The following is a 27,143-nucleotide window of genomic DNA, read 5'->3' on the forward strand; positions in this document are numbered from 1 at the left end:
GCGACACGACCATCTTTTACAATTTGTCAGAGCCTCCCAAAAAAATCCGAACGAACTGTGTAAATTCCCTTGACCAAGTGTAGAGAGAGAGAAACAAACCAAAACGAGATGTCTTCCGCGCAGATTGTACAGACAGTTCCTCTGTCTCAAAAAGTGCCTCTGAAGAATGTTGGTTCTGCTCTCAATTTGACCAAAGAAACTCCCAGCTTATTTCAGGTGATTTTGCTTTTTGCTCATCAAACTGCCTTCGTTCATGCTAACTCTATGTTCTCTAGCCAATCAGCTTTAGGAACATGACTCTGAAAGTAAGGACGGCGATTGCTAGGCCGAAATGTGATTGCTTTCTGAAATTGATTTTGTTGAACATTTTGATGACCAAACATTCATCGCTTTTCAGAATCGTCTTGTGGTATCGCCGATGTGTATGTACAGTGCTGAAGATGGAATGATGAATGTCTTTTCTCTGGCTCACCAGACTCAGTTTGCTGTAAGTTCGTGACTATTTAAGCTTGAGCAGTTGAGCAGTGTACTTTACACTGCTTCTTGATGGACTAGGCCTTTGCTGCGAGAGCCATTCACGCAACAGAAGTTTGAAATCGAAAAACGTCATATTCACTGCATTTTCATAGATTCGAGGCGCATCTCTCGTCATTTTTGAGGCTACTGGTATCTTGCCAAATGGAAGAATCACTCCGGCATGTGCCGGTATATGGAAGGATGAACAGATCGTGCCTATGATGCCCTCTATTGAGCTTATCCATCGATATGGCGGAAAAGCCGGCATTCAACTTGCGCATGCTGGTCGCAAAGGATCAAATATGTCTCCACACTTTGGTCTTCCAGCCTCCCACGATACTCTGAGTCCAGAATCGGAAGGAGGATGGCCAAACAATATTTGGGGTCCTTCTGCTATTCAAGGATTTCCAACTGCTGGTATACCCAAAGAAATGACAAAACAAGATATTGAAGATTGCAAAACGGCGTTTGTAGATGCTGCTTTACGAGCTGACAAGGCTGGGTTTGATATGATTGAGATTCATGCAGCTCATGGCTATCTGATTCACGAAGTATGACGATCTTTACACTTCAGAATCTGAGTACTGCTCTGAAATCTTTATTCCTAACTAGTTCCTGTCACCTGTGAGCAACAAACGAACAGACGAATACGGTGGCTCATTCGAGAACCGTATTCGATTTTGTGTTGAAGTGATCAACGCAGTTAGAGCTGCATATCCTCAAGAGAAGCCAGTCTGGTTGCGGATTTGTATGTCATAATTTAGTCGGAACGCTATTCTTGGAATGGATGTTAATCTCAGTATTTTTCCTAGCTGTATCCGATTACATTGAAGGTGGTTGGAGCATTCAGGAATCAGCCAGGCTTGCTGAGATTGTGTATCCCCTGGGCATCGATCTTATTGACTGCTCTGGTGGCGGTCTAAGCCCGGCTCAAAAGGTTTGATATTTTTAAATATTCCCAGCTTTTTGGTCTTTGTGGTCTTAGTGCTCAAGTGCGGAACTTCTCGCTTAGGTTCCATACGGTCCTGCCTTCAATCTACCTGGAGCAGAAGAGATTCGAAAGGTTGTGCCGTCTGGAGCTATTGGCTTGACTGGTCAGATCACTGACTCGAAACAGGCCCAGACCTTCCTGGACGAAAAGAAAGCCGACCTCTTCATAATTGGTCGTGAGGATCCCCACGTTGTAACAAATCCAGCTCAGCATTCGTCTAATCGTTTGTTCTATAGGTGAATTTTTGCGCAATCCCTCCTTGGTCTTGACATTCGGCTATGAACTCGGCGTTGATGTACAGTGGCCCACTCAATATGAACGAGCCAAGAAACATAGAGCTTAGAGAATCCATCATACTGCAACAACACAATTCTCATGAGTACATATCTAAACACGTCAAGTATATTCTGTGGGGTTTGTACTCTATCTTATATAGAAAATAAGAATTTGTCTCGCATATCAGTTCCCTGCGATAACAATCATACTAGGAGCCTGCACACCTGCTCTGGAGATGTTGATTGCGTGCATGACTTGCGAATTGTCAATCCAGAGTATATCACCACGCTGTAGAGTGATATTAGCACAGTTTCCCTTGAGTAGGTTCAGCACTTGGCGCATTTCACGGCCATCGAACCTCGTCGAGTCACCACAGATTACAGATTCGTTGGAAAAGTATGCCGGCAGTATAGAGTTGAACCATCTTGGTTGGGCTTGTTCCAGTCTTATGGCAGGTAGTGTAGTCCTTGCTCCACTCAGAGACGTGTATGTAACTCCGTGAGCTTGCAGACTGCTGGAAAAGTCTGGTAATTTGGCTTCGATTACTTTGAAAGCTGTCGTTCCATGTATGAGGCAAACTTCACCACCTTGTGTTGCAAATGGAACGCGTAAGTTGATTCGTCGTAAGAAACTGAATTCATGTTTCCTATTTCCAGCTTGCTTACCAGCAGCAGGAGAAGTCTCACAATACATCAACACGTTCCCACAACACTCGTGCGTCTTTGACAATACATCTAAGCCATATGCGATTAGACAAGAAACTAGACAAGGTAAGTCAAACGATGACAACTCACTGTGAAATTCAACATTTTCATATGTAGAATAGGCTGCTCTTCCATTGATTCCCAACACTTGACAAACCGTCTCAAATTCCTCCATGTTGAAATTTTGCTGTCCTCGAAACAGCACAGCACCGTGCTGAGAAATTAACTCTCGGAGCCTATCTCCATTTTCTTTCAAGTATTTAACAAAACCACAATATCTGTTTGCTGATGATGGTGAGAGCACAAGTGGCAATTCATTGTCTTTGACGGTTGCGGAATTCGGAATAGTTGTTGAGAGGAATTCAATAGAGCGGTCGGTAATGATATTGGTAATACTTGACTGTATTGGCATCTATTTAAGACGATTCAGATATCTATGCTGATGAATTTGTCGTCTGTTGCTGTGCAAAGCGGTTTGCGGCAAAAACCAAACTTCGAAGGAAACCCATAGATTTGATGAAATCAAGAAACAGCGAGCCAGCAATGAAAGTCACTCTTATGATGCTTTAAATGGAAACTAATTAAGATGAAACCGTAGCATTCTTGTATGCAGACGCTTCTACAAACTGTTTGCTTCTGAAACGGACAAAACATCCTGAAACTATGTTGAGAATTGATATAAAAATGGGTCTATTGATAATTTGCGGTTGATGAGAATTTGAACCTATTAACTGAAATACTTTTAGATATCTCTGCTTTCTCTACGTTGAATCACAGCGTTCTTCAACACATCGAACTCTTCAAACAGTTGAAAAAAGTCCTTAAAGCTGTTCTTGACCGTTATGTGGACACCAGCCACAACCTGGCTTCCACTCATGTTGGCAACTTGAGAGATGCTTTCCTTGATAGCTCCAAGCTCAGAGCCAGAAGATAAATTCTCAGATGACGACGAGATATCAACCAAAAGTCGTGGTTGAAGTAACTTGGATGACAAATTGGAAGCAGTTTCGTTGATTTGCACTTCAAAGCTCTTGGTGTGAGTAGCAGATACGTGGAGTACAGCATGAGAGTATTCGTTTCCGGTAGAGCAAGCAACAGCCAACATTGCTGAACGAGTCGGTGAAAAGTATTTGTGGGGGCGAGAGGCAGTTGAGAGTACTTTCATGGCTTGTGGGAGAGATTCCATAGTAGTCTATATGACAGCTAGAGTATTGAGCACATGACGTCTGTCGAAAGATGTTGAAAGTTTGGTTACCTCTATTCCAATTGGCATGGGAACGCCACTTGCTAAATCAGGCGAGCAAGGAATAGCCCAAGATACCAAATCACCAAGATAAAGAGGAGTCGTGACATCCACGAAACGAGTAGCGCATGGAAGACCCAGTTGAGAATTGACCATTTTTAATAAGGATCTAGCAATTCGCAAGCCTTCATTGACCTTGTTTGTGGGTGAGCTTTCACTTGCAAGAGTAGACCAGCCTGATAGAGTAGTTAATAAGAACGGCGTCAGAATGGTAACATAACGACCAAAGTTCGAGAGTCCAATTTGCCAACACGATGCGAAGAATCATACCCGAACTAGCATCGTTCGAGTCCTCGAGTTCAAAGAAGGCCCTGAATACTATGATCAGCTCCTCTTTGGATGTTTGAGCATAGGCTGACAGAGCTTTAGCAAATGCAGTAGCGTTTTCCATATTATCAATGGTTTCAGGTCCGACAATGACAATCCTTTATTAATGTTACGAGTTGAAGAGTCAGATTCAGGTTTCCATATGACGTCATGCCTAACATCATTATCTGGATAAAAAGAAATCCAACAACTGAACTTACATTCTGTCGTCTTGTTGACGAAGAGAAGCCTGAATAGCTGCACGACCAGACAACACTGTCTTGGCAGCAGATTCGACCATGGGAATTTCGAAAAGGAGACATGCGGGTGGCAGAATAGGCTGAACACCAGAGATATGAGCACCAGAAGGAACGTCGGAGGTTGGGATTGTCTTGTCCACTGGTGAATGGGGAGAAGAACCGTAGCTTTCTACAGTTTTGATTTGCTGACGGATAGCACTAGCAATTTGTACTCTTAAATTGTCGGTAATTGCCATTTTGTTTAATGTTGGTTTTGGAGGTTTTTGGTCTAAAAGATGGAGGAATTGGATTTTAATGTGAGTAACACTATGGCAACAGCACTACGTGTACAATAGAAATTTTCCTACGTGGTTATGCTCAAAACTTCATAAACCCAATCACTTCGGCTGAAAGTATGATGAATCATACCACAGAAGTTTTGATTTGTGATTACTTCATAATTTTCATTCATCGTAACAAACATGAACAATTTCCCTTCGGAGCGACAAGCAGAGGAATAGCAAGGATGGTCGTAAATAACTCTTATAATACCTCCATACTCCAGCAAGCCAATGACATCCGTCAACGTCGTAATGAGAACAAACGAAACCCATCAACTCTCTCAAAGGAAGTTCGGTTTGGAAGCTCCGAAGTCATTGACACCAAGTCGCCACGGAACATGATGAAGAACTTTATGACCAACTTCAAGCTATTCTGCAAGCTAGCCCGTATCAAGTACTTGATTGTCACCCCGTTCTTCTTGTCCGCTGCTTTGCCATACGTCTTGATTCATGCCGAACAGAAATTCTCATGGACAATCTGGGTTGCTTGTCTGGTAAGTATTTAACCCATTTACATCACTGTCTGAATCTTGTTGGAGACGTGATTTATGTTTCTCTTCAAGCATTATCACTGTTTAATTAAAACTGACATGGACGCAAAACTAGTTTACGGGCTTCTTGGTACAGATTCTGGCAATGCTGTGCAACGAATACTATGATTTAGAAGCCGATACAGCCAATAAGACTCCCTCAAGCTTGACTGGTGGATCAAGAATCTTGGTAGACGGACTCTTGCCAGTTTGGGTTGCATGGGGTGGTGCTGCAGTATCAGCTCTACTTATTCTCGCCCTTCAATCCGTTGTACCATATGCACTTCCTTGGTATGCTCGTGGTCGTGAGCTCATGATCTTGGCAACACCATTAAGTTGGTCATACTCTGGTCCACCGTTCCATCTCAATTACCACGGATTAGGAGAAATCGATGCCGCCATAGTAGTTGCTGTTATCTGCCCCATGTATGTATCAGTCATGCATCTACCTGTATTCGATACCAAGTCTGTCTTGTTGGCCTTCATCAACCCATGGGACGCTGATGGAATGCTACTCCGAACCACTCTATACGCAATTGCTCCATTCCCACTTGTATATATATCCAGATACTGCTGCCTCAATATTAACGACATGGAAGGTGACAAGGCGGCTGGAAAAGGAAACTGGGCTGTCCTCGTTGGTGCTCGAATCACTTCTCGGATCTCTGTTGCTCTGCAGTGTCTCGCTCTTTTAATCGTACTGGATCAAACTTTGGAAGGGTTTATGCCAGCTTCTGTATATCTCCCCATGCTCTTGATCGTATTGCCGTTTGGAATCTATGAGACTTCTCGTCTGTTGTGGTTGATGCCTAAGCAAGACTGTGATATTCCAGCATTTATCGCCCGTCATCCCGCTAGTAAGCGTGCCGTTGTCAGATCGACGTGGATGTCGCTTATGGTGGCCTTTGCTTTGTGTGCTGGTTGGGTTGCCTCTCGTATAGACTTGTAAATATTGTCTTCTCGTTTCAAGTATAATCTCTCAAATACATATTATTTTGTGATATACGTCCTGTTGTTGATGCTCTATAGGACCGTATCCAGTGGCTAACAAACCGTCCATTTGTCGTTGAAAACCAATTCTATGCTTCCAAACCTGCAATAACTTATTCTATCCATACAAGAATCATTCGTGCACATAACATAGTAAACAGACTATTCAGCACTATTACAGCACAACCAGCGGATCCAAAAAGCCTTTGGGTTTTGTCGTGATGCTCTTGGTGACGATTTACATGCAACTAGCAAAGTGTCTATCTTACAAATTCCACGTGGTAGTACCTTAGCAGTATTTTTGTCAGGTAGTCTGTTATTTACCATCCAGCTGGCTGGTAACAGATTAAGTACGATTGTGGGTGCTAGGTGCAGTAGGCATGTTTGTAGATTTGTGATGAGGCGCGAGCTGCGACATGCGCGACATGACATAAAACAGCATATCAAGTTTCTCTGGTAGCATTCCCAGCGTGAGAATTTCTGACAATGTGGTCATATACAAGAACCGACTGTTCAACCTCTCCAATTCCATGCCAGTCTCCCACGGCATGTACGCTCCAACACGAATATATATGAAACATCTTACAGCTGCGCCGACGTGTTGACATCTTGACATCCATACGGATCAGACGCGACTGCACCGACAGTGGATAGATGGGAAAGGGCTCCAAGGCCAAAGTCAGTATCCGTAGACAAGGCATGTAGCAATGCTTTCAAAGCTGTCCCGAATTCGTTCGTTCTAGCAGTCCCAAATTGAGGTAGTATGAGAAGTAGTAGCAACCGCTGACTGAACGAGTCTTGGAAGGATCTAAAGCAACGTTCTTGATTAGTGTTTGTACCATGTAGAAAGATATATTCTGTCATTTTGACCAAATGCTATTGACACTTGAAGGTCGTATCCCTAGACGACGACGGTTTGATATTTGATGCCTTACGAGTATGCAACAATGTGGTGGTCACTGAGAGAGAGAGAAGGGGCACCAAGCTCATCCAGGAAATGCATTCAAGCGTTTTTGCGATTAAAATTGTACTGTTTGACTTACTATAATGCTGCCATTAACATTCAAGCCTGGAGTTTGGCGTGAGCCCCAAGCAGCGGATGAAAAGGATGGAGCCGATGCAGCCAATATCTTAAAGTCTCGAAGTCAATTGCTGTAAAGAGATCTATAAGGTTTTGTTTCCGATTCTGAAAGACGGAGATCTGACACACTGACGACGACCGACGGGATGGACCAAAAATAGTTCCTTACTAAGATAGATCAAAGAAATCCAAAGTAAAGCAGATGGAGCATAATTATAATATATGTAGCTTCGATTACAAAAGCTACATTGGCGTTTGTTTTGGTAAGCTTGCAGTTGATATTTACAGATATGTGCACTCCTGCTTTCCTACACTCTTGGAGAGTACGTTGGCACTTCTAAGGCTAGAGCTTGTAATGTCCGGGACATATCTTCCTCCTCATCATCTGTATACGGAGCATTACGCCCTCTCGTGCGAGTATCACTAGAATTATTTGTCGAATTTGGCTTTTCCAACATAAGTTCTGCATTCACACGTCGTCTCATGTCTTCACGTTCTCCTTTACCACCACCAGGTGCCTGGGCGTCGTCTGGTTGAGTAGGAGGTGGAGGCAACCTGACTTTTAGGGAAGGATGTTTACGAAACGTTGGGTTTCCATTCCATAGCCATTTAGGTAGAGACTTGCCAATCTCGAATTCGTATTGGAATTTCTCTATAAATTCAGCCTCGTCGGATCCAATGACACCTTCCTTTACAAATCGAGTGAATTCTATAGTGGCAGAGGGTACATTCCAGCACTGCAGCTTCCTGAGACACATTATGACGACTCCAGTGACTATTACACCGTCTAGACAGTGTATAAACATGGGTAGATTGTTTGGATCTATTATAGTATTGAGTAGAGCTCCGACCTTGGCGTATGTTAATGGTACAGAGTCCTTTGGCTTGTCGACTCTGATGTGTACTAGCTGTATGGTGTTTTGGGATGCGAATTGGTACATGGAGACTGGTGGTGGCTGTGGCGTCAATGAGAGTATTGTCTTTAGATGTAATCGAAGTAAGAATCGATAATTTCTCGGTTTCGGCAGAGCTGTTAACATAAAGTGCGAATAAGATAAAAGCGTAAGTTTGGGTAATAGAATCGTATAAATCAGTTTATCTCAGTTTGAGATCACAAAGGAGTTTACCTCCTCTGAACAGATCTTCTTCGACTGCTGCAAATCGAAATGGCGGATATAAAGGCCTAGTCATGATGGAAGCACTATAAGTAGTAACCGATTTATATATCTATAGCCTAGCAGATAACGATGACGGTAGCTTCTCCTCCGGAGCTTGGATTGAATGGATTGGCTGTAAACAACGTGGAAAATGAAAAACACGAAGAGCTTCACTCTCACGTCGTCGATTACGATGAAGCGGAACTAGACGAGACGATCATTGATCCGAATGATGATCCAATCATCACTTACGGTATTTGCTCTAAAGGAGTTCTCGATGTACAAGACATTATCGACACATCAACTTTGACACCACAGACATCAAGCTCGTCGGCAACTCCTGTAGTAGATAAGCTAAAAGATGATTTGGAAGCTATGGGATTGAGCACGAAAGGAACTAAAGCTGAACTCAAAGCTCGTCTTTCAAAAGCAAAGAAACGTGCAAAGAAACCACCTCCTCCTAAGCTACTCAACTACCACTACGAAACAGGTCATGTGCGTGTGATACGAGACGATGAAGATGCTACAAATAAATGGAGGCAATCTCAGCTTGGTCGCGATTGGGATGCTCATGAAGCTGATGTCGAAGACGATGACAACTTAGATCCAAACTCTTCAGACAGGTTCGTCTCCTTGCAGCGTTCGCTCGTACCTCTTCTCGCACACTCATTCTTTTCTTTCTGATGCAGGAAGCAACCTTACGACTTCATTTGTGTCTTGGATGTCGAGGCTACCTGTGAAGGCGACTCGAGTGAAGACTTTCCTCACGAAATCATTGAACTGCCAGTGATACTCATTGATGGCCAACGTGGAGAAATCATCGATGAATTCCATTCCTATGTCAGGCCTGTATATAATCCCATCTTGTCTTCGTTTTGCAAGAACTTGACTGGAATCACTCAGGTAATTTACTGTTACTACACTACCAACGCTCGCAAGCATGGAACACTAAGTTCACAACTTTCTTATTCAGGAGCAAGTGGATAGCAGTCCACCATTCCCAACAGTAGTAGGCATGCTAGATCAATGGCTCGCCAAACGATGTGGCAAATATCCATTTCGTAGACTTTTGTTTGTTACTGATGGCCCTTGGGATTTACGTGATTTCGTACGAAAGCAATGCGAAATAAGTATCATTGACCGACCACCATACTGGAGGCGATTTTTAGACTTGAGACGTGCCTTTACAGGTGATACATTGGGCCTAAGAAGCTTTTTCCGTCCCTTCTTCGAGCTCACCGCTACCATTTCATTTCCTATAGATTCTTATCCACATCCACGATCAAGTTTGTCTGGTATGTTGAATTGCCTAGGAATGACATTTGAAGGACGCGAGCATTCTGGAATTGATGATGCACGAAATATTGCTCGTATCGTTTTGCGTATGATGAAGGATGATATTGTCATCAAGGAAAATGTCGAACTCAAGCTATCAAAGAGGAAGCTTGGGAAACGAAACAGGGTATGTATGGACAGAATTCAGTGATGTCCATCTCTCTTGGCCAAGGACTGAGAGCTGATGCTTGCTAAATAGGTGCACTACACCAAGGGCAGCAATGAAAATGAAGGTATGTTGTATGGTGTATGTTCTCTGGAGATCGTTTGTTTTTGAGCTTACATGACTGAACTGACAACAGTCCTTCCGTCTGAGTGCGTTTGTACCAACTGACCTCATTTTTTTGTTGATAGGTTGGATTGAAGGCAATCACGTCCTTATGTAGGCGATGTCTTATGAAAATAGTCAGAACTTTGTAAATTAAGTATATTTCGCATTGCAACTGAGTTCTTTTGACTGTGCTCGCGCTATCATGTTTAACTTTTTGCTTGCTTCTCGTACTTCAAATGCACTCACACCTTGTGAAATCAAAAACACCCAAACACAAACAAGAAAAACCAAACTATACTATCAAACAACACAATCTCGTCTCATCAAAATGAATGTCTCAGCTCTATTGACTTTGTTCTTCATGCTCTTCATTGCATTGGTCAATGCTGACGAGGGTGGTTCAAAGATTGCATAAAAGAGCTTCTCTGACTCCAGGCCATTCTTTCAAGCCAATACTGCAGCCAAGGTATCTCAAATGCACACTTCTCTTACACCGATCGCTCATTCACAACACCCAACATCTGACCAACACCTTGCCTCAAACCTCAAAATATCTCTCTTCTTCCAACACAGGATGCCTCAATAACAACTGACTCCAATGGTAACGCAGCTGATGACAATGAAGCTGCTCAACGAGGCGGTCGTGGAGGTCGTTACGGAGGAGTTTACGGTGGGGGCGATATGGTAGAGGAGAGAACAGGTTGTAGTGTAACAGCAGGGTTTTGCTCCTCGTGATGAATCACTATCGGTGCTGGTGTTGAATCGGACATTGTTGTGCTATTTACATCCGGAAGATCGTTGATCCTAGATACGGGCTCGTCTTCAACGTCTATAGTCATACTACTAGCTCTGGGTGCTTCAGCTTTGACTGACTCGGTCTTCACTACTGTTTTTTCTTCGGTTACGACCAGCGCGCCAGCATCATGATCAATCACTTCGATTACTTCTACCTTGACTACGGCAACCGCTGGCTTTACTAGAGCAGATGACAGTTGTGGTTGTGCTGGTAGATTTACTACAGAAGCTGATCCAGATGGAGATAACAGTCCTTCGCTCACTGGAGTAGCTTTCGTTCCGATATTTGCATAAGCTACAATATTGCTCTTGACCTCATCTACACTCTTTGGTGCTTGTGGTGGTCTAAAGCGAGCCTTGAGTTTCAGTTTGAGGGAGGGCAAGCGAGCAGCAGGTTGTAATATGACGACTGGTGCGTGTTCTTGATGATGAGTGATTTCCGTTCGGGATGATGTTGAATTGGAACTTGTTGAGGTGTTTACATCAGGAACGCTACCAAGTGCTGAGATAGCACCATTGCTATGACTGAGTGTTGAAACAATTTTGTCTTTCTTTGGCAGCGATTTAACAAGCAATGGTTCTAGTTTAAAGATCGGATAGTGTGAGTTCAACTTTTCAGTATGGAATAAATTCAACCCAATTCGCGTTGTACCTGCAGCAAGACTCATGTCGAACTCCTCCTTCAAAATGACCTCAGTACTAACTGCAGATGTTTGACTGACTTTTTCCACCTTTTTACTCCAAATGCAATCCCAACAATCCTTGATTTTGATGGCTGCCTTTTCCAACATAGATTTACGGTGTGGTGGCGATGAAGATGGTGGTGCAATTCCCTTGCAAGCATCAACCATACTACTAATGTTAATAATACAAAACTCCAAGGCTCCTATAAGGTTGGTTTCGGCTTGTTTTCTGCTCTTAGATTCTTCATTGCCTTTAAGTTCCACTATTGTGAATCGGAATATGGCGGCTAGGTTCCAGCTCGTCATTCGAGTGCTAGCATGATGAGCACAGAAGACATTACATATAGACATGACGTATAAAAAGGTATCGTCTTTACTACTAGTCAAGTGGGTTTTGACGATATCCGAGATAGTAGGAGCCGATAGATGTGTACTTTTAAGTCGTTCTAGCTTGTGCACAGAGCTGCGTGGCAGGAGGTGTTTGAGATGCAGCTGTATATATAATTGAAATACGGCTCCAACCGAAGCAGCGTCGTATTGATTGCTGGAGTTCAGGAACCCGTCTCGTTGCAAGATAGCTTCTTGTACCACTTCAGTGACAGAGAAGGCGGTCGATACATCCTTCGATAGGGCTTTCAAGAGATGGTTGCACACAACAGCAGACCCGTCGACTCTGTGGCAGTGGAGAGATGAGTAAAGTAAATACGATTGCAATTGATAACATTCAACCCAAAACTTCGAAAGCCCATCTAGCCATTACCTAAATATACTGCGAGTCTCTGTTCCATGCTCAATTATATAATCACCCATCTTCACCAATGCAATCGGGACCTGAAGGTCGTATCCACTCACAACGACACTTTGACATTTGATGCCCTACGAGTATGCGACAATGTGGCGGTTAGTAAGAGTTAAAGGATGCAGCATGTTCATTGACACATATTCAATATTACGAGTCCCGTCAGCTTACGTTGATGATAGTATATGTCGAGTTTGAGTATGTTTGGTTTGTTATGTTGTGGCTGCTCGATGGTTGAGCGGTTGAGGACATTATGAAGAGCAGATTGCTTTCTAGTAGTGGGCTTGCTAGGACCGTATCGTAGTCTTTTATCCTCAAGTGTCCTGCTTAGTGCTCCTACTATGTCTGGTTGTGAATTTGGATTTGAGGTTTGCTACGGACGACAGAAAGTGCTATAGCAATGCTAGAGTAGAGGTCGCTGGGTATACGACATAGTATACTTATTAAACGCAGGCTTCATACGCCCCTGCTGCCATCGCATTCGAACATAAGACAGATATCGGCTTAAAGTTCGCAAAAGGAAGGCGCTATATAATCAAAAAAAAGAGAAAGAAAGAGGACACATCTGGATGACGGAGATATTTCACGTGTATCTAGTAACGTCAGTCGGCGCTGTCTGATACACAGAAAGAGCTAAAAGGGCTGTGACTTGCTTGCAGACTCGCAGGATGAGTAGCGGGAGCCCAGACCGTTGCAACAACCTGTCCTTTTGTATGTATACTGGAATCTTGTCAAATCATGAGCCAAATTTCTCTCTCCCCTGTCGCTACTTGCCGTTTTAAGGCATTTTTATGGGCGAAAGGACACCGAGAATTCTGAATTTGGTTACTGCAATCTCGATGGAAACAAGTGAGAGTACACTATAGTTCACAGATCTCACGTGACGAATGCTACCAAATATTACGCCATTGGTCGTAGCTTGTATCGCATCAACAATTAACACCAACTAAACCGCATTCCACGACTATATAATTCAAGGGTTATGGGAGAATGCTACATGGAAATAACGAAACAAAAAGGAGGTAAAAGATCTTCTTGGACTTACCTCAAGACAAATCGGATTTCTCCAAAGGACAATCGGTCGAGTTGTTGGTCTTTGAGAGAGTGATTGAGAGGCTTCAGAACTCACTGCTCTGGTCTAAGTCAGCTGCTCACGCAAAGGCCAAGCTCATTCTCGGCATGTACAAGAAATTCTATGGCTTGTTGAATTGCATTAGAGGTCTTCGTGAAGGACTTGGCCCATGCTCTCCATTTTGTGTGTTGGTTGTGAATGCTGGCTGGTCGGTGTCGCTTCTATTGATTTAAAACAAGGGATGCCTATGATGAGGATGTCATGAATTGAACATGATAAGATGACACGTCGTCTCATTGGGCATCTCGGACCTGCTCTTGTCCGAGACAACCCGCCCACATCCTCGAGTTCCAGACAATGCAGTAGCCGCTACTATGCACAGTCCGTGTTGCCATTGAACGCGTCTATACGTGATCTCTGGTCTTATATGCTTAACGTGAACAGCTAAAGATGGAAGGAAGTTGAGCATCAACATAACCACTTATTTGTTAAAAGAACATTTTGATTTTCCGTTTGCTGCAGCTTTTAACCACACACATCACTGGTGAAGCCGCTGGAATATTGGGAGAGTGAGATATCGGTGTGGGCCTTCATAGCACTCTCAAATCATGCTGCAAGGATTACTCTTCTCTATCACACCCAAAATGCTACTACCCCGGAAAATATTTCCTAAATCTCGCTGGAACATGTTAAAATGGACGCAAGTGCAGATAGTACGAATGTAGGAAGCTAAAGGGTACCATGGGAGAACAGATTTGCTCAATGGAAGTGAAATTAGGTGCTCAATACTACAATCTTGTAAGTGTCCTAGACCGAACTAGTCTTTTATCTCTTTTTCTGTTGGAGAGTTGTGATGACCAAATTGGGTGGGCACTTTGAGATGTCCGAGACATAAAAAGCACAGACGTGCTCGTTTTTTACGTGTTTAGTTCTAAACAAGGAAGAGGTACGTATAGGGATTGATCATTTCATTGCCTCTTGTCACTGGTCACTGTATGGAACACTCACGACTATTTGGTTCAAAACTTCAACAATATTTACATGAGCAGTAAATATAGAAATTGCCGGATTCTAAGCCTATATGAATGTTAACATGAAGATCAAACTATCAAATCGCGTTTTTCGCAAGCGACGAGCTTTGTCTGTGTCAAACTTGAAAACACCAAAAACATTGACGAATGATAATCTTTGACAAAACTTTTAGAGGAAGCGACATATCCTATCATCTTCATTTTACATATCTAAAGATTCCAAAGGATATCTGTCCTCCAGTAGTCTCCACTTGGACAAGCTTATGACAACTGAAATAAAAAAATGTCGAGCCCGTTCCCACCAAAGATTGTGTGGTTGTAATGGAAGGGCCTGTCGGTGACTATACATTCGAATCGTATCAGCTTCTGGCTGGACTCCCAGGCTTTGTTCGTGCTCACTTTGGTAAGCTTTGACCAACATTTGGTTTCGTTTGTTGTCGTAAACATTTTGGCATGCATCTGCATTCAGTGTACTAAGACTTCTCTTTTGTCTTTATTGAAATAGATACCGCTACAAGCATCAGGGCGCTTTTTCTTGCGAGTCAAGATGCTCTATCTGCTAGGGACTATATTAATACCAATGATGATGATTCATACACTGCATATGTCTCGAATGAGACTTTGCCGTCGGAAGCCAGACCCAGCCAATTCAAATCCTCGACTGGTGGAGCAACGGGGCTCCTCGAGCTAGTATGCTCCAAATTCATACGAGCTCAAGCCTTACTCTCGCTGGTTCTCCTATTCGTACCATCAATAAAGAGCCCCAGGATCTGCTCTCATTCTGGAAAACGATTCTTGGATGCCTATGTGTCTGATGATGCTGAGCAGATTGCAAACGCATTTCATGCCTTCACCAACATTGAATGCATCCATTCCAGTGCTGGGTGTTTGCATCTTGATTGCAATGTAGGCTCACGGTTTCATTCAGCCATATATAAGAAGATAAACTCTGCCATTTACAAGCCGTGCGTATCGTCTACTCTGGTGAGAATGAATCATGTTGTCGGAACTAAAAAGATTGGCCGTTTATGTAGAAATCTTGCTTTTGTCGGAGCGAGTTATATCGGTAAAAGCTGCTTGGTCAACGCATTACTTGGCAATCAGTTTTCAGATGTATGTGCTTTATTTTCGAAGGTTGTCTTTATCCCATCCAATATTTACCACACATTCGCTTGTCTAGGACCATCCCGGGACTATAGTGAAGACACATAAGATGGCTCACAGTGGATGGGCAGGGTTCCTCTTCAAGAGTGTAACTCTATCAGAAATAGGTGGTCAGCGCCAAATCGACGAGATTCGACGCTATGAACTTTCACGTGCTGATGCTCTCATTGTGTGCTTCTTGCTGAGCGATATGGAATCATTTCTCAATGTCACTGAAGGAAGGGTGCGATGTTCTTTTTGGTATCGTTGGGCGCTATAAATTATTGACCAAGTCCCTATTGTCACTTAGATTATGTCAACCATTAGCTCGTCTCCTGTAAATCCCGAAAACATTTTGCTAGTCGGACTTCAATTGGACCGTTTGACTTCCGTCAACAACTCGAACGTCGTTACGATAGATGTAAGAACCGAGTTGTCGAGTATTGTTTCAAAAGCGTTGTACTCACTTATTGGCTTCACATTCCTACCTAGGGAAAGAGTCGAGCAAAGTTGAACGGTTGGCGAGGGTTCGTAGCAGTGTCAGCCAAAAAGGAATGGAATCTGTCACAGGTCTTGGAGTTTATACGCTCAATTAAACCCTCTCAATATCAGCCCACAGCCATAAACTCCTCGATGGACTCTACAACCGCTCCCAATATTGTCCCAGTTTCTACTAAAGACGCCCAAGGACCCTTTATTATTCGGCAAGCTGCTAGAATACCCGCTCCAAATATTGGAACTCCCGTAAAGTTATCTCCAACAGGTGGAAACGGGTCTGACAATAAAGCACAACCCAACGTTTCAGCTGCTGGTGCCACGACAAACGATTTTTCCTTCAAACTCTCACCATCAGCTCCAGATTCTTCGATTGAGCGTACATCATCGTCATCAACAACTTCAACGGAAGACACCGCCGTTGATAGTAATAAGAATAGGTCCAAAAACTCAACTACTGTGTTAGTGGTCAAAAATCCTGAATTAAAAGGACTTGACCCAGCTGCAAAGAAGGATGCCAACAACAATGGAAAACCCCCACTTAAGGCTATAGAAGGAACCACAATCACCACCTCAGTCATCACACCAACGTCGTCTGTACCATCGTCAGATGATATCCGATCAACGGAAAATGGGTCCAACATTGTCAAAATATCCTTGTCGGGGCAGTCGGGTAGTGATGAGCTACCTTGGTCATCCACTCCACAAATCATCGTACAGACTGAAAGATCAAATGGTTTGGCTGGAATAGCTCCTCGTGTTGCTACAAATGGTAAAAGGTCTTTAGAAACTGTATCTGTGGCAGGAAGCCCTGAAGTACGTGGAGAAGTTGTCGTTGATTCACCACCGTTGGCTCTAGCTGCAGAACAGTCTAATACGCAGAGTCCAGCTCGCAAAACTGTGCGTTGGTCTGATGAGCTAGAAAGAGTATCCACATTCAAGGATACTGGATCATCAAATGATAGCAGGTCCACTGAAGATGCGTAAGCGGAAAATTTGTCTGGAAAAACTTATAATCTTGCAAATATTGCATTTTATTTGTCATTTGTAAAAACATATGTACGAACAAGGTCTTCTTTCCTTGCATGATTTTGATCTTATTTAGTACGCTTTCCGTTGCTACATAACAGTAGCACTCTCTTTACCCGCATGTGGTAGAGCCACTTCTCCAAAATCTGATGGATCCCATTGTGCTGCCATATCGACTAGTTGTATTTTGGATGGTATTTCGAATGGAAGTTCAGTTTGAGCTTCTTGATGACTACGAAGGCACTTTGGTGTTATTATTGGAGTGTTATCTACAAAGGCGGTTGGTGCAGTTTCTTTAGATTGTATCACAACTGGTGATGGTCCGTCGATTTCTGTGATTGGCGGTGAAGCCAGTTGAGACGCCTCTGGATCTTCTACGACCGCTGGTTGGGCAGTCACCGACACGCTCTTTTCTGTTGATTCTGGCTTTACGGGTTCCATAATGGCTGGTATTTCAGGGCTTGGTATAGGTTTCTCCCTTTTTTGATACAACCGGGTGACGGCTCCTTAGTTGCTATGATGACAAGGAGCAAGGCAAGGTCTGCTCAATTTGTACCTCAGTCAAAAATTTCGTGAGAAGGGTGACAGGTAAGGAGAACAGCATGAGAAACGGTTGAAATTTTAAGCACCTGCCTTGCAGAACCTTAAGCTAGCTAGCAATGTTATCAAATGTTTGGTATTTGGGTTCGTAAAAGTTAAAAGTACTTTCGAGAAAATCCAAGATCCAAGATCTCACCAGTTCTACACGCTCTTGTTTTCGTCTTGAGTCATTTCATCAACTTTTAGCTGACTCAGTCGCTTGTCAAGCCTTCAAAAATGGATAGGATGATTCAGTCCAAAGAGTAACACTCTGGTTATCACTAATAAAGGAGATTGGACGGTTTACGCGTCATATTGAATCTTGGGCATACGCTCTCCCGAATTCAGATCGAAAAATGCACGAAAAGCCGTTCCGACCAAGCAAAGACTAGTTGTGTTCTGCAAAGACGGCGACTTTGGATGCGACCCGAATTTCAGGGGGCAATGGCAGGGTCTCAACAATAAATCTCATAAGAGACATATCACGACCGTGGTAAATGCTGCTGCTTGAAGCGACTTTGGCAAGTAATTCTATTCTTCAATATCTACCTCAAGAGACACGACCAATTATATATGTTCTATCGAACACCTTCCATCGTTTCATTTGACACGCTACAATGGCCAGCCTAATCAGAGCCATTGCAACATAACCAGCGAATCCAAGCATATGTAGGTTGTGGTGGTGATGGTGGTCCAACTGTCTCGCATGCATCAACGAGACTATTAATATTGATGATGCAGTATTTACCGAATGTACCGTCTGAGTGCCTCGGCAACTGCAGCTGGTTGATATTCGGCGGAAGAGTTTACATAACCGTCTCATAGCATGATGGCTTCACGAACCGCAGCACTGACGGAGAGGGATTCAGTGACGTCACCATATAGGACCACTATTAGGTGTTCTACCACAGCTCCGCTTCCATCGACTCTGAAGGGATAAGGACGGAGTGTAAGGACTTGTGACAAAGTTGTCAAGCAAGGAGACAAAAGGAAACACTTGTAGATTTTCCCTGAAGATTAAGTCGATCTCAGTGCCATGTTCCAATAAATAAGCACCCATCTTCACCAACGCAATCGGGACCTGAAGGTCGTATCCATTCACAACGACACTTTGACATTTGATGCCCTACGAGTATGCGACAATGTGGCGGTTAGTAAGAGTTAAAGGACGTTCATTGACGCATACGACAGGATATGAATACTGTCTACTTACATTGATGAGAGAATATGTTGAGTTTGAATATGTTTGGTTGCTTGCACTGCGACTGCTCGATGGTTGAGCGATTGGCGACATTATAGAGAGTAGACTACGTTACATTAGAGGGCTTGCTATGACGCTATTGGCTTTATTTTACGACTAGATAGTCTGTTTTGATGCTCTTGCTAAATCTTGAGGGTGAAGAGGAAATTGCTTGCGATTGGGTACGGATGACAGACAAGTTATGTCGAATCGTAGATGTATTAAAAGCATGCTTTGTACGCGATTGCTGGCCTCGGACTCGAACTTAAATTATCGCGGTTGAGCTTACTCTGTTCGTTGATAGTGACCACTAGCTAGTATGCTCGAAGTTTGCGAAAGGAAGGCGCTGTATTATCAGAAGGGGACATAAACCGCAATACAATTATCATTCCTAAATTTTCTCAAGACTTTCGGTTGCTGTACAGGCACATCAGAGGTTGAAAATGTCCGTTATTACAGGAGCGGCTGTTGGCGACTACTTCAAAGAGCCGTTCTAAGGAAATCGGAATCAACCGTTCAAAGTCATACGCGCCTTCTCGACAGTCCTCGGCACCGTCAGAGTGGGGTCCAAAAAAGTCTGTCTTGTCGCGAAATGTCGAAAACCTGAGACAGCACACTAATCGTTGGCTAGCAGATCTGGACAGCTATTTTCTCCACGGATTTGACGTGTTTAGCACGTCGAAACAGTTCTACTATGCCTCCGTCAACAATAATCACATTTAACAAAATTAGCAGCATTGGCAGCAGCAACCAGTTACGATCAACCCTCCAACAAGGAGAATCCTTCCTCATAGACTCCGACAATAATGAACTTGGTGAAGGTTGGATTGCAACAAGGGCTGCAGCAAGACAACCGTCCTCTTCTCTTCTTCATTCACGGATTTATGAGTAGTGGTGAATCATTTGGAAGCTTTCCTGTAGATGTAGCCCAATATCTAGCTCAGCAATATCAAGTAAAAGTAGACGTGGATCTGTATAATTATGACACTCGGGGAAGTAATCAAGCTCGTGTCAAACATTTGGTTACGTGGCTGGCATCAAATGCTGGCACCAGCAAACGACCTTGGGTCGGCTTGATAGCTCACTCCATGGGGGGTATACTCTCAGCTGATGCTGCCAGAGCTATAGATTCAATTGACAGTGGCAAGGGCTGGGGATTTCCTCCAGCGGATAACGTTGGAGATAGTAGTCGAGATGATCCCGAGCTCTTGGCAAGGATACGCGCTGCTAATGTCAAGATCAGACTCGTTCTAGGTATGTAAAATAGTCTCCTTTGCATATTGAGTGTCTCAGGCTCCTGGAACTTGCGAAACGCTGGGTGCAATGCTATTGAATGTCTCCAATCAGGAAGCCTTAGACACTCTGCTCGCAAAGATGCCCGAAGTTGTTATATGATTTTTCATGCTTACTCGCATTCACTACTTAGCGTTCGATTCTCCATTCTATGGTCTACATCAAACCGTAGTCACAAATGCTGCTTTGGGGAGGATGAACGATGTTGGTGCAGGCATTACCAACAGCTTCAATACGATGCGAGGAATACCGCCAGCTGGCATCACGACTAGCACTACAGAAACACTCTCAAAAACCACTACCATCACTTCCACCACACTTGTAAAAGAATCTACTCTAGCAGCAGAGTCATCATCAGCCAGTAGTAGTACCAATGCTGACGTCACAACCAGTACCAATGCTGCCGTGACTACCAGTACCACCACAAAGGCCCTGTGGGGAATAGCAGGAGCTTTCGCAGCAGTAGGTGTCACCGCTGCAATGGCATATTCAGCAACAGCAAGGGATGTAGCTGGTAAATTTGCTGGTAAAGCATTCGAGGCTGGTCACTCTGTAATATCGCAGCACGCCGAATTCTTAGGACCATTAGTACAGGTGAAAGATATGGATATCAGATTGGGAGCTCTGGATAGGATGCAAACAGAAGGAAAACTTGTCTTTCAATGCTTTTACATACAGGTATGTGTATATGAATGTGCCTGCTTTTGAGTGGAATGCAACACCGTTACAATACTCCACGCCATTAGCTGACTTTTCCCTCGCTAGATCAAGAAGACTGCTCCTCCATCGGCCAACTTGAGCTCTGGAACCACTCAAATGCTGCAATTTATAAATAGTCCATCATCACCAGTTTATACGCGGTATTTCAAACCGATTCAATCTCTGGGGAGAGACGAAATCCACGGCCACCAGAAGGTTGGCGTTTCTTCAACGTTCAACGTTCCAAAGCTCTTGACTGACGCTCGACTTTCAAATAGATATTTGACATCAATGTCAATCCAAGCAGCTATCCAATTCTCGTCGCCGATTCAGCCGCCTTTATTTCTAGGGTCGCTAGAACATTGTAGACGTCCCTATGGACAATAGACGTCACTGAAGTAACTGTATAAAGACCGAAAAATCATAAACCCAATACGGAGCACTGCATAAAGCCCGAATCATCATGATGCTGACTATAAACTTTATGTATATATTGTGACAAATTAAATAAAGGCCTCAAAGACGGAAGTGCCATTCCCAATCAAGAAATGTGCTCATTCAGGACGTCTTGCGTATGGGACTGATCGATGCTCCTTTGAAGCGTTCTTCTTGCGACGACGTTCTAGTGCTCGTTCACGTTCGCCTGGTTTCAACGATTCGAATTTTTCAACCAATTCCAACTTTTTCATATCAGCTATTTTCGAGAGAAGAGAGTGTTACCACGAAGTTCCACTCGAGAGTTGAGTAAAAATCAAAAGCAACGTACACTTTTTCAAAAAGTATGGATTCTTGCCAGTCTTTAGCACTGCCTCCTTTTCAGCCTTCTTCCAATCTCGCTCAATCTTCTTTCTGCGATCCTTAATCTGGCGTGCTTCCTCCAAAGATATCTATACAAGTGAAGGTATGCATGAGCATTGGGTACAGCTACAGCATGTCAGATGGAAGCTACCATTCTCTGGACTAGTTTCTCTAATCGATCCCTTTCGGCAGGATCTCGTTCCTGAGCAGCTTGCTGCTTTATCAGATTGACCTCCGATGCTTCATATTCCCGTATGAACGAGTACTTTTGTTCAAAGAGGTCAGATCTGAATTCACCTGATAGAGATTCAAATCGAGGATCTCGTGCTTTCTATATGATTTAAACGAGTCAGCGTAATGTAGGATATGGCCACAAAGCGCTTCGACGTGTACTTTCTGAATGACATCCACAACCTGTCGATGCCTTGGGACTGCTCTCTTTGACGTGACCTCCGTAGGCCTAACGAGCAAGGAAGAGATTAAGAGAGTTTCTCAACTATCAGATAAAGGATGGATCGCTCACTGGTTCTTGTTGGCTCGTTTGGGTAACGATGGTCGACTAGTTTCAATTCCTTCAGGTCGATGCCATGAGGGCACATTCTCATCTTCGTCACTATTATAATGTTGGCTCTTGCCTTTACTAGTACTGCTCCGGCTATTAGCAGTACCTTCAGAGCTCCTTTCGACCTTTTGTGACGCTGACAGCTTTTTCTGCGTTGCAAGCAGTTGGTGGAATGGAATGTTTGCCAGCTCATCTTGAAGTTGTTTCTACCAGTTGGTATGCGATTCAGCGACTAGATAACTATAAAACTGTTGTTCACATGAAATTGAAACGCTCTTACCTCTCGTTCATCATCAATGTTTTGGGTTTCTGATGTCGAGTCAAGCTCGTCATTGTCGCCGTCAGAGCCATAGTCCTCCGTAGCATTCTCTTGCCCTTCGTCTATTGGACCATCTTCCATAGACTCTTCATCTCCATGTATGCTTGTCAGTTCGTCATCGTCGTCGTCGTGATGGCGTTTTGCAAAAGTAGGTTTGACCATGATATCGAGAGAACGGGCAGGCAGTCCCGTGAGTGTAATCCGGTTATAGTTAGTATCTACGGTAGAATGTGCTATTGGATCAACTAAATTGGCTTATTTGTCCGTTCCTCTGAGCTCCTTGAAAAAAAATCATGAAGGATGGGACGATCTACCCAAACTTTGTTTCTTTTTCTTTCATACTAATTGATTTTATATTGTTTGATACTAAGATATTTACTAAAATTATTTACTAGGGCTACCTTGTTCACTATTTTTAAGCAGTCTAGGTTGTTTTTGGTCCAATGACACGCTAATCGCGTTCAATTCTGAGCTAGACTCCTCCTTCGACGTGCTTTCTTCAACCTCAGCATCGAAAGTACTTCTTGGAGAGTCACTGCCACTCAGGCTTGGTGCAACTCGTCCATCAATTGCTAGACTCACGCTGACCCGTGACGACTTTCGTTGACGTAGCCTATAGATGCTAGTAGATGCTGAAGCTGACACGGGAGATCCTGCTATAGACGTAGTTCGTGGCTTGGTGGCTACCGGTGGCAGAGACTTTGTCGGGGCGGGTGTTGCGGTATATATCGTTAACACGTCACCCGTTAGCTTTCTCAGCAGCCACGATTTTGTTGTGTTATCGGTTGATGGTATTATTTTTTGCGTTTTGGTGACTGGAATACTGGTTGTTGTTACTGTGGTACTGTTGTGTGTATGTTTCACTTCGGATTCTGGTTTTGCGGGTTGAGTGGTGGTATTATCATTCGTTTCGTTAGTTCCTTTGGTATCCTTATCTCTATCTTCCTCCCAAAAGTCCGGGGCAAAAGTAGACAAGCTGTCCAGAACCGCGGTGTAATCTATTGGAGCTTCAAATAGGGACGAGGTTCTCCTCCAATCATCGATAGAGAGTCTCCACGAAGTATGACCTGCTAGAGGAGATCTTGGCGGTGTCGGTGTGTTGTCTTCCTCTTCTATTACGTCTTCCTCCTGTTCCTCCTCGTCTGCGTATGTAGTTTTGTCCACGTAGGAGTAGCTGCTAGTAGTATAGTCGATACTGCCTTCAGATGAGGCTTCAACGCTAAATTCATGTATTTGCGGCTCAGCAGCAAATGAAACCGCTTTGCCGTTCGACACTGACTTGTTCTTGGGTGCTGGCAGACCCACAACCACTCGTTTTTGGTTTTGAGGTTGTGCAGCCGGTCTATGAGGCAGGTTTCTACTACTTGAAGCGGATAGCTCTTCATCGTAGCAGCACATTATACTACCACAATGGCGAAGAGTTGGGGTTTGTGGTGAGGTGTGTGAATGATGTTTCGTATCTGGTAGCAGCTATGTCTCTTGCAGTAGCTTGAGCGTGTATTCGACGTGACGTTTACGTAGTAAATGTCGCGTTCTAGAGATGTGACTGCCGGTAGATTATTACAATGCTTGACAAGATAGTGACAAGATGGCCAAAAGCGCAGACCGTCTACTTTCACCAACTAGAATAGAATAAGTCAAGTTCCACGTGTAAGCAGTACTAAACTGATGCGGTAACGATACTGGTAAACTAGCAATACAAGGCAAAGTCCAAGTTTTCTAGACAGCATACACAGTTCCAATCTCACAATTTCATTTCCACACAACAGGAGAACAAGAATGGCAAACACCAGCAATAATAGTAATGGGACACATCAGCACTCGAAACTATTCTCATTCTTTCAGCCCTCTCCAACCCACTACAACACGATATCCGATGATGAGCTTGATCAAACATTTGGGAGCGGCAGTGAATATGTGTCGTTAAGAGAAAGGAGAGAGCTGTCGCCTACCATAGATCAGAATTCATCTAGTAGTGCTCTGATACAGTCTGCTATGGCCGGCTCACCAACAATTGTTACGGCACTATCACCTCATAATAGGTCAAACTCGATAATAGAAGCAAGTGTCGCACTCCTCACGCCCATACTCCGCAATGATGCTGGAAGGAAATCTGGCGTTCCACCTGAAACTGACTTCCTCTTTTCGCTCATGCACTGCTCCACGCTGGAAGATGCTCAAGACATGGCTAGACATCGATACGAGTATCTGCGGCACAATGACGATGCGGCCAAGCTGCATCGGTAAGTTATTGAAGTACTAGCAGTAGCTACATGGTTTGATTGGACATATTCATTTTCGAACAAATCTCGCTCGACAAAACCCCACTGCATTTTTTCGCCCGAGTACCAACAAAGCTTCCAATTCTTAGGACGCCATTCTACAGAGTTGCGCTGTATAGACTACCGGCTATATGTCTGACTCTCTTTCTGGAAGTGATTGTTGGACTCGTCATATCAAAATATAGCACCGTGTTAGAACGGCACATCCTTCTGACGTCGTTTATGCCGATACTGTCTTCGATATCTGGAAATATTGGACTCCAATCGTCGACGTCAACGCTACGGGCCTTGGCAACGGGGCATGCATCAAACGCCCAAGTAACGGACGTGTTGAAGGTCGTTGTAAAGGAATTGGCATCCGCCGTTTGTGTCGCTGTGCTGGCTGGTATAGCATTAGCTACGCTAGGTGGTCTGTGGGCTCACACGTGGAGATTTGCTGCTGTCACAGGCACGAGGTAGGCATCTTGCTTGATGTTTGATCAGAACGTCCACACGGGCAAGCACGATAAAGCAGAGAATTGTGGTTGAGCTGTGTTATTCTCTCTTCTGAATCGAATCGGCCCGCATTCCAGACATCTGACACTGACCTTCGAAAATAAAACCTTGTTTAGTATCTTTATTGGTGCATCGCTGGCTGGAGTTAATGGATCTCTAGCTCCACTGATATTCAAAGCATTCGGAATAGATCCAGCTGTGACAGCCGGTACGTATTATCTACCAATGTAACTTAGAAACTACCTCGATAACAACATACTAACCCTTTCCAAAACGTAGGTGTAAGTGTATTTCGGCTCTATTAATCTGTCCCGGAAACCAAAATTTCATTAACACTCTATTGTATTCAGCCATTTGAAACGTCTGTGCAGGATCTCATTGGAATAAGTATTTATCTATCTCTCGCGAGTTGGTTTTTGCAAGACGTGAACGTCACAACACCAACAAGTATATAGTTGCATGTCTGTCTACCTCATGCATCGATCGTAACGATGCCTGAGCTCTCATAGAGCCTCGTCCGATTCTCGGCTGAACTTACACATAGAGGTTGTAAATTGATGATACCACCACATTATAAACTATCACTAGCACGGAAATGCGTGTTTATGGACAGGAATACGCGGGATTCTCTCTCGTTGCAGCGTAAATAGGGTGTTGTCTGATTTCGGAGAACACATGATTTTATCAGCACTCTTCAAAAAAACGAGCTTTTGGGCAAACCAAGGTACAAGCAAGAGCGACGTAAGTCCAGAGACCCTTGACAAGGTTGTATGTTCAGTAGCCAACACTTTGACCGTCTTGCTTATACCAGAAAACGCCTCCAGAATGGGCAAACTCTATTTGGTCTGGCTCGAAGCACAGAAAGTATTCGGATGTGCCGATTGTGGAACCCATCTATCGTCTCTTGATCGTCGAGAATCAGTTGTAAGTTAATCGTGCTTTTGAATCTAGCAGAATCCATGCTTGCTTTGACGGTGTGATAAGCAAAACATTCCGTTGGTCGTCGGGTGGTGTTTATGTCTTTCGGAACTGGATGCAGGAAGCTGTAGTGATATTGGTACTATTTTCATTGCTGTGTCGCCCGTTTACTGACCTTTCATCCATTGTTTCATAGAGATTTCAAGGTGTGATTAAGATGCGTGATACAACGGGCAACGCTTATCAGATCACTGCATTTCTGACCTTTTGAATTTCGAAATATAGGACACCATGGCGCTGCATGGCTCTTTACTGAAGGTTGGAACTTGATTCTGATTTGGTGCGAGGCTTATCATGTGAACTAACGCACATACACATTATGTAGTCGTCAATGTGATCGAAGGACCACTACAGGACCGCTCAATGAGTAAGCACAAATCTCGTTTCTATGACATGGATATGTCAAGAAATGCTCATGAAGATATTTGGCGAAAACACGACGAAATGTTTTGCTGAAGGTGTGGCTTCCGTGATGCGAATCTCACTGCTACCTTTTCAACTTTAGCAACCGGCATGCACACCGTCAGAGACATTTACTGTACAAAGTGTGGACAGCTCCTTGGTTGGCGATATGTGAAGGCTGCCGAGGAAGATCAAAAGTACAAGGAAAGAAAATTCATCTTGGAAAGAGCCCTCGTCCAGGAGATACCGAATGCTTAACAGCCGGACGCCAGAACATTCTCTTACATAAACTCATCGTACTGAAAAAGCACCCCATCTTAAAGAAACAACCCCCACAAAATTATAAAAAATGAAAAGAGTCTTTCATCTTTGGCAATCATCATTGTACAATATACGTTAATTTCAAATG

General features: G+C 43.7%; 9 protein-coding genes across 9 annotated transcripts; 6 read left to right on the top strand and 3 right to left on the bottom strand.

Annotated features, from left to right (window-relative positions):
• Positions 1-108: 108 nt before the first annotated feature.
• SmJEL517_g03680 (uncharacterized protein) lies at positions 109-1,850 on the top strand (the record flags this gene model as incomplete). Its single annotated transcript, XM_031169608.1, has 8 exons — positions 109-216; positions 276-305; positions 398-487; positions 630-1,067; positions 1,129-1,264; positions 1,329-1,453; positions 1,529-1,682; positions 1,744-1,850. 8 exons carry the CDS (start codon positions 109-111, stop codon positions 1,848-1,850), a joined length of 1,188 nt encoding a protein of 395 aa, XP_031024408.1.
• A 116-nt stretch (positions 1,851-1,966) lies between these two features.
• SmJEL517_g03681 (uncharacterized protein) lies at positions 1,967-4,592 on the bottom strand (the record flags this gene model as incomplete). Its single annotated transcript, XM_031169609.1, has 7 exons — positions 1,967-2,370; positions 2,449-2,517; positions 2,578-2,899; positions 3,263-3,679; positions 3,743-3,966; positions 4,061-4,215; positions 4,318-4,592. 7 exons carry the CDS (start codon positions 4,590-4,592, stop codon positions 1,967-1,969), a joined length of 1,866 nt encoding a protein of 621 aa, XP_031024409.1.
• Positions 4,593-4,861: 269 nt separating this feature from the next.
• Positions 4,862-6,155, top strand: SmJEL517_g03682 (uncharacterized protein; the record flags this gene model as incomplete). Its single annotated transcript, XM_031169610.1, has 2 exons — positions 4,862-5,170; positions 5,283-6,155. The coding sequence occupies 2 exons, from the start codon at positions 4,862-4,864 to the stop codon at positions 6,153-6,155; spliced, it is 1,182 nt and encodes a 393-aa protein (XP_031024410.1).
• A 1,430-nt stretch (positions 6,156-7,585) lies between these two features.
• Positions 7,586-8,468, bottom strand: SmJEL517_g03683 (uncharacterized protein; the record flags this gene model as incomplete). Its single annotated transcript, XM_031169611.1, has 2 exons — positions 7,586-8,307; positions 8,405-8,468. The coding sequence occupies 2 exons, from the start codon at positions 8,466-8,468 to the stop codon at positions 7,586-7,588; spliced, it is 786 nt and encodes a 261-aa protein (XP_031024411.1).
• A 56-nt stretch (positions 8,469-8,524) lies between these two features.
• On the top strand, positions 8,525-10,155 carry SmJEL517_g03684 (uncharacterized protein; the record flags this gene model as incomplete). The annotated part of the gene is made up of 6 exons (XM_031169612.1): positions 8,525-9,057; positions 9,124-9,337; positions 9,408-9,624; positions 9,697-9,896; positions 9,969-10,002; positions 10,124-10,155. The coding sequence occupies 6 exons, from the start codon at positions 8,525-8,527 to the stop codon at positions 10,153-10,155; spliced, it is 1,230 nt and encodes a 409-aa protein (XP_031024412.1).
• A 9,557-nt stretch (positions 10,156-19,712) lies between these two features.
• On the top strand, positions 19,713-21,266 carry SmJEL517_g03685 (uncharacterized protein; the record flags this gene model as incomplete). The annotated part of the gene is made up of 4 exons (XM_031169613.1): positions 19,713-20,160; positions 20,333-20,877; positions 20,965-21,114; positions 21,177-21,266. 4 exons carry the CDS (start codon positions 19,713-19,715, stop codon positions 21,264-21,266), a joined length of 1,233 nt encoding a protein of 410 aa, XP_031024413.1.
• A 186-nt stretch (positions 21,267-21,452) lies between these two features.
• SmJEL517_g03686 (uncharacterized protein) lies at positions 21,453-22,739 on the bottom strand (the record flags this gene model as incomplete). The annotated part of the gene is made up of 6 exons (XM_031169614.1): positions 21,453-21,592; positions 21,665-21,785; positions 21,848-22,027; positions 22,090-22,156; positions 22,220-22,464; positions 22,539-22,739. The coding sequence occupies 6 exons, from the start codon at positions 22,737-22,739 to the stop codon at positions 21,453-21,455; spliced, it is 954 nt and encodes a 317-aa protein (XP_031024414.1).
• Positions 22,740-24,356: 1,617 nt separating this feature from the next.
• SmJEL517_g03687 (uncharacterized protein) lies at positions 24,357-25,585 on the top strand (the record flags this gene model as incomplete). Its single annotated transcript, XM_031169615.1, has 3 exons — positions 24,357-24,820; positions 24,949-25,314; positions 25,471-25,585. The coding sequence occupies 3 exons, from the start codon at positions 24,357-24,359 to the stop codon at positions 25,583-25,585; spliced, it is 945 nt and encodes a 314-aa protein (XP_031024415.1).
• A 594-nt stretch (positions 25,586-26,179) lies between these two features.
• Positions 26,180-26,992, top strand: SmJEL517_g03688 (uncharacterized protein; the record flags this gene model as incomplete). Its single annotated transcript, XM_031169616.1, has 5 exons — positions 26,180-26,278; positions 26,469-26,478; positions 26,558-26,590; positions 26,658-26,699; positions 26,838-26,992. 5 exons carry the CDS (start codon positions 26,180-26,182, stop codon positions 26,990-26,992), a joined length of 339 nt encoding a protein of 112 aa, XP_031024416.1.
• Between the last annotated feature and the right edge of the window lie 151 nt (positions 26,993-27,143).

This window comes from Synchytrium microbalum (assembly GCF_006535985.1).
Source record: "Synchytrium microbalum strain JEL517 chromosome Unknown SmJEL517_scf0021, whole genome shotgun sequence".
Lineage (NCBI taxonomy): Eukaryota > Fungi > Chytridiomycota > Chytridiomycetes > Synchytriales > Synchytriaceae > Synchytrium > Synchytrium microbalum.